The following is a 10,203-nucleotide window of genomic DNA, read 5'->3' on the forward strand; positions in this document are numbered from 1 at the left end:
AGAATTAGAAAATAGAAATTTTTATTTTTTCTTCTAATTTATGCAACATATTTTCGTATCGTACGAAATGCGCGCGCAATAATTTTAATTTTAGGAAAGATTACAGCGCTAATCGGCAAAATTTCGCAATTTTCAAATATAATCGATGTTTCTTGTAATCGATCTAATCGATCTAACAATGTAACGTAAACCGTCAGTTTTAAGCGGGAAACATAGCGGAAAGGAGCACGCTTCGTCTGTAAAGAACAAAGTGTTATTCAGGAGAACTGTACGGAAAAAAGTATCATCCAAAAGATCTCAGGTAAAAATATAAATCAACAGTTGTTAGATTTGTGTTTATGTTGTGAATTTTTAAGATAAAACGTGCATTTTTGGCTCCAGCTCAAGGTATTATTTAACCAAATAAAATTTCTCGTGTCTCAGTTTAAAGTATTGACGATTTTTCATCAAGTGTGTCAGTAGTTTCGTTCTTTTTAAAGAATTTCTCATGAATTTTAAGTGTAGTTAATTAAAGTTTCTTATTTTTTTTATTTCAAATTAATATTTCGTGCGAAACGCGCGATTACAGCGCCTCAACAGTGAAATACACAATTTATGTGCTTCCTACGATTCTCGAAAATAATCGATATTTCTTACGATCGATTTTTAAGCGGGAAAAATGGCGGAAGAAAGCACATCTCGGCTGTAAAGAAAAAAGTATTATTCAGAAGAATCATTCAGAAAAAAGTATTATCCAGAAGTTCTCAGGTAAAAATTTAAATCAATAACTTAGTTATAATTTTAATTTAAACGTAGTCATTCTTTAATTAGATGAAAGTTTTAAATACCTTTTGTTTGTTTTGTAATGTTACATAGCTTTTTTTGTTTCTATCGCTGTTGTAATTTTTTTATTCATTTCAAACAAACTGATATTCCAAATACGCTGCATTTCCTCTATACTTTGCACGATAAAGTTTGCGCGATTCGCCCCCGTTAAAAATCGTGAAATTCCCTTTTGAGAGAATTTCTCATAGTTGGGTGCTCCTGATTTAATAAATACAAATTTAATATTTATGCTAATTCATATTGTCAAAAATCGAATTTTATTTCATCTATTCATCTTCTTTTCATCATGCATAAATTTATGTATTTTTTTTATATTCGTCAAGATAATTTCCAATATTGTTAACATACTCTGTTTTATAATTACTATATCTACTTATATTTCATTACACAATAAGAACTTATTATAATGTCGTTATTAAAATATCATGATCATTTTGACAAGAAAATTTGCGCATAGTATTAAATGCTTATATATTTTATGAAAGGGAAGAACATACTTTTTAATAACAGTAGATTACATATGGGAACAAATCTTGATTGAAATCCTTTTATTTGATGTAACTCAAGTTTACATAACATAATTATCAATTAAATTCATTTCTTCAAAACTTAAAGTGTAATTAAATTTCAAATATTTGAGTTTACGAGAGAAACAAAGTGACCCACTATGATAAAGGTTTTACATCGTTTGTTTTAAATAAATATTTCATCGTAGATGCGAACTTAAGAGAAGGAAAAAGATTTATTTACAAATAATATCATTAAAATATGTTAAAATCCACAATATAAACTACAATGGAAGTTTCGCTCTTTATATTTAGTCAATAATTATTTTCGTTTTGGTAAAACATTCATATGCAAAGTATTTATACTGTTTTATGGTGTATTCCTACATTTCACTTACAATTCAATACAAAGTGATTCTTAGAAGTTACGATCACTTTAGTGCATAAGTTATTAAATCATGTGCACACCTTTATAGTTACTAAATAATACGCCTATTGGTAATACATATCTTTTTCCTTTTTTTTTCGTTTTTTATTTTTTCTTTTTTTTTGTTTATTAATTAAGTGAGAATAAAAAGAAACGTTGACGAAAGTATATGAAAAATAGGAGGATGTACAGTGCGCATAAAAATATTTTATTTTACAAAATATCATAAACAATATTTGGACGGAAATGAATTTTTCATTCAAATTTATAGAAATATGTAATAACAACAATGACAATCAATTGATCGTTCTTTGTTCTCTACTCAATCGCTACTCGTTCTGATTAATAAATAGTAATCGCCGTTCAATATGCAACTCTAGAGAAATAATTTCTAGAAAATATCGATTCGTTAACTTAATTGAGAGATTATGATATTTCAGTGCTAATATCAGGGATTTTAATATAAAAAAACTCTATTAAGTTTTCATAAGAGGAGATATACTTGCATATACTCTCGACCACAAATATCTCATTTTGATCCAGTGATTTATGGACGAGAGTGTAGGTATGTATACCTATCTAAATATAAATCTTGCAGAATTATGACATTACAGAAAAGTATTACAAATTGCAGACAATTTTTTTATGATCCACGCGAGATTTCTTTTATTTCACTGTTTATTTTATTGTTTCGAAACGTTAATACGTACGTAAGCGAATTACGATCAGTGTGTTGACGAATTGTCTGCGTTATATTTCAATTTTTGCAGAATAACACTCCAACAGAAATTGCATTGAAATTGAAGTGAAGAATTGAGAGTATAATTTGTTTTGCTGGCGATATTTATGTATTTATAAGGCACTTAGTATTTCGTTATTTTAAAAGCAAGAATACGAAACATACTCTACACGAATTATTCAACTTGGCAAATGTATGATATCATAAATATGTATTCTTTATTCGAAGGCACACTGCAAATTCCTGTGTTACAAATATTTATATAATTATTTCTCGTACACAGTATTATTAGGTATCAATTTTATCGTTAAACTGTCTAATGTATTCAGTCAAGTAATAAGCGCAAATCATGTCTTCCGTATTAAAATACAAATATTTCAATATTAATAACAACGATAATTATTGCTGCGAATAAATAATGATATTATTATTTGAATTAATTAATTCCAATTGAAATTTTTATCTGGCGTAAAAAGTTGCACTGTTTTTTGTTTACTGAGGCTATTTTTTTTTTGAGGTGAAATCTCAAATTATTAAGAAGACAATAAACAGCATGCTGTTTAGAATTTTTCAGTCTGACAGCGACTGATTACTTTGCCAAATACCTAAATATATTCAGATTTTCTTAGTATGCTGTAAAATGCTTCTTAGAGTTATCCTTTAGTTTTTACAGCATGTATGTTTTGAATAAAAATTCTTATCTAAATTAATGAAAAATAGATATGGTCCAATTTAATAGAGAGAAATTAATTGTCTAGATTGGACCATTGACTCTATTACTACACTGAAAATATCCCTTTACAACCAGCCACGTAGTGACCAGTCAGATCATTTTACTAGATTTTATGTCAGTTACAATGCTGAAATTGTTCTCAAATTCTATCAACGTTACTCGATTTACGAAGGCTATCTCAAATAGTGAATTTTCCTCTACCAATACAGTGAACTTTTCTCACAATTAGTTAAATTAACTTTCAAATTGAAAATACTCCTAACATACAAAACTGAAACCACTTGCTCGTATCCATGAAAAAAAGATATCGTAAATGTATAAGTTCTCGGATAATGAGAAGTCGAGAAAGAGAGAGAGAGAGAGAGAGAGAGAGAGAGAGAGAGAGAGAGGGAGAGAGAGAGAGAGTTAAATACATATATATAATTTTCGAGTTCTTTGTGTGTACAAAAAGGTTTAACCGGTCAATCTTTTAAAGAGTATCGAGAAGAGAATCTAAAAGATCCAACTGATTCTCATCCCAGCCCGCGGTAGCAATTAGCAAACCAGTGAGATCGTCTTCGCTTAAACTAACTTGGGTAGAATCAGGAATCTCTGAGAGACAGTCTGGAATTGGAGGAGACACGCTACTGGGCGGTGTCTCGTACAACGTTGATGGACAATTGATCGATGGGGTACCACTGCTTTGAACATTGTTCGTTACCAATGCCTTCGCCGACGTTAACTTCTTTGATCCACGAATTCGTTGCGACATGGTCGCGCGTCGCTTCGATTTTCTACCCTCTTCCATTCTTTCCAAGTCCAATTTCCAGAAACCGCCTTTCCCTGGCTCGTCCTTCGAACGTGGCAACTTCACGAAACATTTGTTCAACGATAGATTGTGTCGGATCGAGTTCTGTTTAAAAAAAATAATAAAACAACAGCCGTTGTAATATCTATTTCATTAAAAGATATTATTGCTAGACACAAGAACTAGGTAAATATTATTACCAAGCATAAAAGTGATACTTTTAGTAATAATACTTGTCAATTTAATTATTTACTAATAATTTTGGTGTACATGATATACTAATTTACTAATATGATGGTTCAATATTTTTATTTTAACATTGCTAAGAATACTCCCGGCATTAAAGTTTCCCTTATTTTTGACTATACCTGCCAGGCTGGGTCAGCGTATTTATAAAATAAGAAGTTCTCTCGAATCCACGCATATATGTTCGAAAGTGACACTTTGTTATTATTCGCACGCATTGCCAGGCAAATGATCGTGGCATACGAAAATGGCGGTTTTGCGTCTGGGTCAGTTCGATACTTCTCAGCATTCGCTGCTAGATCTAAACAGACAAAATTAACTTATTCGGTATTTTTAAAGCATAATGATTTTATGTTTTAGTTTCCTTTATGTTTCTCGAACGTCTGTGTATTTACATAGATTAGATACATCAATATCCCGCATTATACTGAATGCGTACATAACAAAACAAGCATTAAAACTCTTTAGAAGGAAAGCATAAATGCAAGCGTGAAAATTATTTATTTTTTTTATGCATATATTATTTCCTTTACACAAATAATGTTTATAAAATGAATATTCACTACTTATTTTGGCGCGATCGATGAAAAATTGTCTCAAAAATTCAAGTCTCCTTTATGTTTTTCAATAACGATTTTGAATTTGCTATTTTTATCATGAAAGTTAATTGTAGATATATTTCACATTATTGTATTTTTTAATTTTTTAGTATGTTCATAAACTGTAGACCTCTGTGTTGACTATACAATATCCTACAAACCAAAATTTAAGTTACATTTGAATTAAACTTTTAAATAATTAGACTGCGAATTTTTATGCAAATTAGTATTTTTGAGAATATAATGTGAACATTATTTTCAGATCTTCGATAGAAAAATGTTTCACGTGCCAAATTTCAATTTTTCCACATTTTGTGCAATTTTGTCTCTTGGATAAAAATCTTCAGTTTCATAGTAACATTCATTTACACATCGAATAATAAAGAATTTTACTTTTTAATGCTGCGATGATTGAAGAAGATGCTGCAATAAGAAGGCAGCTTCATTATAATTTTAATAAACAAAAGAGCAATCAAAAGTTGCTATGAATTTACAATCAATATATCAGTATTTACGCTTGATGGTGTTTGTGTTATCTTTTTTTAACCAAGTGAAAGACATTTTTAAAAGTAAAATACGAAATATTTAAAAATTGGCGCTGCAAATCCCTCAATTCCCGTCATTTATAAAAAAATATCGACCGTGAGATTTTTCATAATAACAGAAAATACACGATGCACACAAAGCAATGCACAATAAAATCAATTTCACCTACCTAATTCGGCCTTGATCAGGGGTGAGAGCTTTTTTCTTGGCTGTCGCGTTATGGGGGGTGGAGATGGAGAACAAGGTGGTGTAGGCAGACTAGAAGCACTTGTAATATCGAGGGATTGCAGCCATGAAAGACTTGTCAATTCTGCTTCAACACCATAATCATCATCGTGCATCACGTTCTCCTTCATAATTGATACACCACGACTCGTTGGTTTCTCAGTATCGATCGATTCTGCCTTCATTTTCACCATTTTTCATCGCATATGCATCGAAAGCGTGCTAAAAGCCTGGATAAAATGATCGAAAATTCGAATGTATCTATATATAGTTTCTTTTCTGTTTGTTTCCTATTTCTATTGTTTAAAAAAAAAGAAATCACAAGCATTCATTGATCACGAGACAATATTTATTGCTATTGTTTCTCAAACCTACGATCCGAGGATAAAATTTAAAAAAACTTGTATCGATATATTTTCGCGTTTTATAATTTATAATTACGATCGGTATATTAATAAGTATATATCCAGAATATTGTGATGATTTTACCAATGATTTTAGGATTTCTTGCAATATGCCGTTATTTCATTGTCTTGCGCATCATACCTTGTTCAATGACGTTAAAAAGAAAATTAATATCACCTAATCCGACCGGATATTAGTAAGATACAATCGGAATTACATTTATATGAAATTTTATATTGCGCTTAATGTTTCCTCTAATGTAATAACGTTTGTTGTATTAAATCTAATATATATATTAAGAAAAAAATTCACATTTATCTTAATTAAGTTTAAACATTAGATACTTGTTTAAATATATACAGTAGAACTTCGTTTGTCTGAACACGTCGGGGGACAAGTGTTCGCCGAGGATTTCAGATAATAAAAGCTCACGAGCTTTCTCTTATTTCTTTGGATCATAATTGATCAATTACGAATTCGTATATTTAAGGCTCAACATTAACTGTTAACGATTCGTACAAACGAAGATCTATCGTGCTTACTTGTTTGGTAAAATGAAATGCTTTTGCATGCAATCAAGCATTAACAATCTACATCTACAATAGAATCTAAAAAGTACGAACGTACATGTATCCTATCGATGACAAAGAAATTTATTACATCCGTTTCGCGCATTTAAATTCGCCGACGTCTAAACATCGTGACTGACATTGCAACAGTAAAAACAAATAGAGTGAATCAATACGGGAGGTTCACAAGGCTTACAATTGGTGTTCAAGCGAAATTCCCATTTAAAAGTCACAACACACCTCTGAACGTTTCCAAAGGCAATACATCGAACGGGACCTTTAGATCCTTCACTTTCGGCAAAACAATTCACGCCAGCGCATAAAGAAACTTGCGATCGTGAGCCCGATTACAATTTATTACATCACATACGTACATTCTCGCGAAAATATAGGATAAAACGTGTAAACCGCATGATCGTTCGAATGAAACTAGTACCAAGGGGTAACGAAAGCCCTGATAAACCCCCACTTTGGATCTACTTGCTGGCCGTAAGCCGTAAACCATTGGTCGTGGTTGGTGTGCGTGACAGGTGTTGGCTCCCTTTTTGCAGGTGGACCATATGTACATGCTGTTCAAACCTGCGTGCAAACCTCTCTCCCTTCTTTTAATTCCTTGGACAGTAAATGGGGGAGGGGGGGGGGGGCAGAGTTCGCCCTCGCATTTTTTATTCATAATTCTTTACCCTCGAAATTTTGCTTTCATCCATTTCTCGTTATTTTACACAAAGGAAATAAAGAAAAAAAAAGAAAAAAAGAAAGAAAACAAATAAGACTTTCTATAGAAAAGTTTCCTGGAAGAAAGGGTTCTTTTGTTTCATAATTATAGACTCGATTAAAACAGAATTGGAAAATAATATTGCACGCATAAAAGTATCACGTTATGTACTTTTAAAATTGCGCGGAATATGTAATGCAGGAAGAATGATAGATAATTCGTGTAATAAAACTGGATTGTACGTTCAAGATTTCTATGAAAATGTATTAATTCATCATTGTAAATTGTAATTTTCTTTTTTTCAATTTCTTTTATTAGATTACTTCTTCTATTGAGCTAATCCTTCTAATTTATATTATGTTTTTTCTATTAAGTCTAGAAAGTGAAAAATTACTAGCATATTAGCAATAATTATTAAACATCCATCTGATTTAATTTATTATAATTATTTATTTTATATGATTTCTATTTTTGTAAACAGATACCTATGTCTACATATAGACATTAATATTGATAATTCCTGATAATATACTTAACTCTTTTGAAATTAATTTCTTTACGAAAAATCTTTTTTATCAATGAATAGACTTTATTAATGCGCATAAGGAACTACATAAATAATTTAGAATAATTAATATGTTTATGCAAACTATATTCATCTAAAAATTTACACAATAATAAATAAATATAATTATCATTAATAGACACTAGTAAAAAATCGTTTTAAATATCTACATTAAAAACATTTGTTTGTTTCTTTGTTAGATATACTAATTAATTAAAATTCAATGATGATATAGGTAGATTACCTATTTTATACAATTTGTAGTATTTACCCATGTGATATTTTTTTGTAACTACAACTAATTAGTGGTACTTGACCAATTAGTCAATGGTAACTACATATTTGTAAATATTTGTAAATATACATAATAGGTATATATCTATTATTTATATCTACTATCTAAAAAATTCAATTAAATTCAATATATGGAAAAAAATAATTAAAAAAGAGATGATAAAACCGAATGAAAAAAAAACCGATGAAAAAAAATATTGCAAAATCTATAGGTATACTTGTATAAACTAGATATATAAATCTAGTTTATATTCTAAAATATTGAATATTCAGACATACGCTTTAATTAAGTGTTTTCTATCTGAAAAAACTTTTTTCATTGAGCAACTATAAAATACAAATCGTTGATGCGGAGCCTAATTTTTGAAGCTGGTAGATCACAACTACTAATACTAAAATTCAAATTGATAATACGAGGATTAATTGTAATTTAAAAAAAAAAATATATCCATCAATTAGAAATACATCCCTTCTGTATTACTGATACAATACGCCCGTATCTGCTCCACTGTTAACGCTTTCTCGGTAGTTGCGTTTAAGAAATATTATTTCTGTAGAAACTGTTAGAACTATCATTATAGAATCCACAATTTCATTGTTTTAACAGATATTTTTACTCATTTATATTGGTATTTTTGGCCAATCAGAGTAATGCCTGTCTTAACACTTACGCCTGCCGTGAAAGAGAAAAAAAAAGAAAAAAGAAAAAAAAATGATTCTTTGAAGGTTACAATCTGTAATATGACGGTGATGGAAATACTAATGTGCGGCAAGTAAATGAAAATCAGGTGGTCATATGCTTCATTGTTAGTAGGGGTGGTCGCATAGCTTGAATGTCTGATACAGGTACTTTCATTGATCGAATCAGAAAGGCAGTGACCGTCACTCGCGATATACCAGCGTGAAAGAGAGGGGAGAGAACCGTAGCTATTCGACGACGTGTTTGAGAATGGCGTGTTAAATTTCAGAAGGCTGCTTATTATTGGTCGATGCCCGTTCTGATCGTTAGGATGAAAATTTCCTGACGAATTTACGCGAGATCCAAACGCAATTTCACCCTACACGCAGGTCCATTGTGTGGGCGTTATCCAATGGTTGACCAACCCTCTCTGATACTCGTCGGAATCATGAAACAGACTTGAATGAGTTATACGTATGTAATATATGAATTATCAGTTATACTGCATTCAGCAATTGAACTTGCAGGGTTTGCAGCAAGAAGAAAGCAGCTTCACTTTTTTTACACATTTTTTCGTCCTATTTTGTAAAAAGAAATATGATCTTTCAAGGAAGTTAGCTTCAATAATATATGCTCTAAATTTCTAGCAGGTTTGAAACAGTCCCTATCTAACTTTACTGTCTGAATTGCTTTTTCTTTGATTTGCTAAAATTACCTAAAAATGGAGTTGCTTTCCTATTATAGCTGCCCCTGCAATTAGATAACCAGCGCCGCCCTTACATTCGATTTCAGTTCGAATATTAGCTGCTTTAAATTTATTATTATATTTATTTTTTCTAATTTATGTATTTAAACTTTAAGTGAATGCATTTAAATAAGATAATTTAAAATACACAAGAATTGAAAGTGCGCTGTTCAATTTTTTTTTATTACTTTCATCACTTTTTTTAAATTTAAAGATCATTTGAAGAAAAAGAGGAATAAACAAGAAACGTCCATTTTTCATGATTTTCTGTTTTATATCACATTTTGTTCACGATAACAAGGACTATTAAATGCAATTTATTATAATGTTATAATGTCTGATATGTCTTCATGTATTAATTTCTTTACTAGAACACTAAAATATTGAAACAAAGAATGTCACAAATTTGCTTTATTAAGAAAATTGAAAATTTGTAACATTCCTTGTCTCTCCCATTTACCCTTCATTTTAATCCACTAAATAAGACAAATCTTTTTTGTATAAGCTTATACATTAAGCACTCATCAAATAAGTTTTAAAAAAATTCTGTCATTTAACTAGCAAAATCAATTCGCAAGAATTATATACCTAGACATCA

The 10,203-nt window shown here is 30.3% G+C and overlaps 1 protein-coding gene across 3 annotated transcripts; it reads right to left on the bottom strand.

Moving 5' to 3' along the window:
• Positions 1-1,430: 1,430 nt before the first annotated feature.
• On the bottom strand, positions 1,431-7,054 carry LOC122529524 (forkhead box protein J1-B-like). Of its 3 annotated transcripts, none has more exons than XM_043655737.1 (4): positions 6,804-7,054; positions 5,578-5,863; positions 4,386-4,564; positions 1,431-4,122 (listed from the first exon to the last, which is right to left on the bottom strand). In XM_043655737.1, the coding sequence occupies exons 2-4, from the start codon at positions 5,825-5,827 to the stop codon at positions 3,700-3,702; spliced, it is 852 nt and encodes a 283-aa protein (XP_043511672.1). In that variant the 5' UTR covers positions 5,828-5,863; positions 6,804-7,054; the 3' UTR covers positions 1,431-3,699. The 3 variants fall into 3 exon arrangements, with proteins under 3 accessions (XP_043511672.1, XP_043511673.1, XP_043511671.1); XM_043655738.1 differs by lacking the exon at positions 6,804-7,054 and adding an exon at positions 6,666-6,781; XM_043655736.1 differs by having other exon boundaries at positions 1,432-4,122; positions 6,848-7,053.
• Positions 7,055-10,203: the final 3,149 nt, after the last annotated feature.

This window comes from Frieseomelitta varia, unplaced genomic scaffold (genome assembly GCF_011392965.1).
Source record: "Frieseomelitta varia isolate USP_RPSP 00005682 unplaced genomic scaffold, Fvar_1.2 scaffold_291, whole genome shotgun sequence".
NCBI lineage: Eukaryota > Metazoa > Arthropoda > Insecta > Hymenoptera > Apidae > Frieseomelitta > Frieseomelitta varia.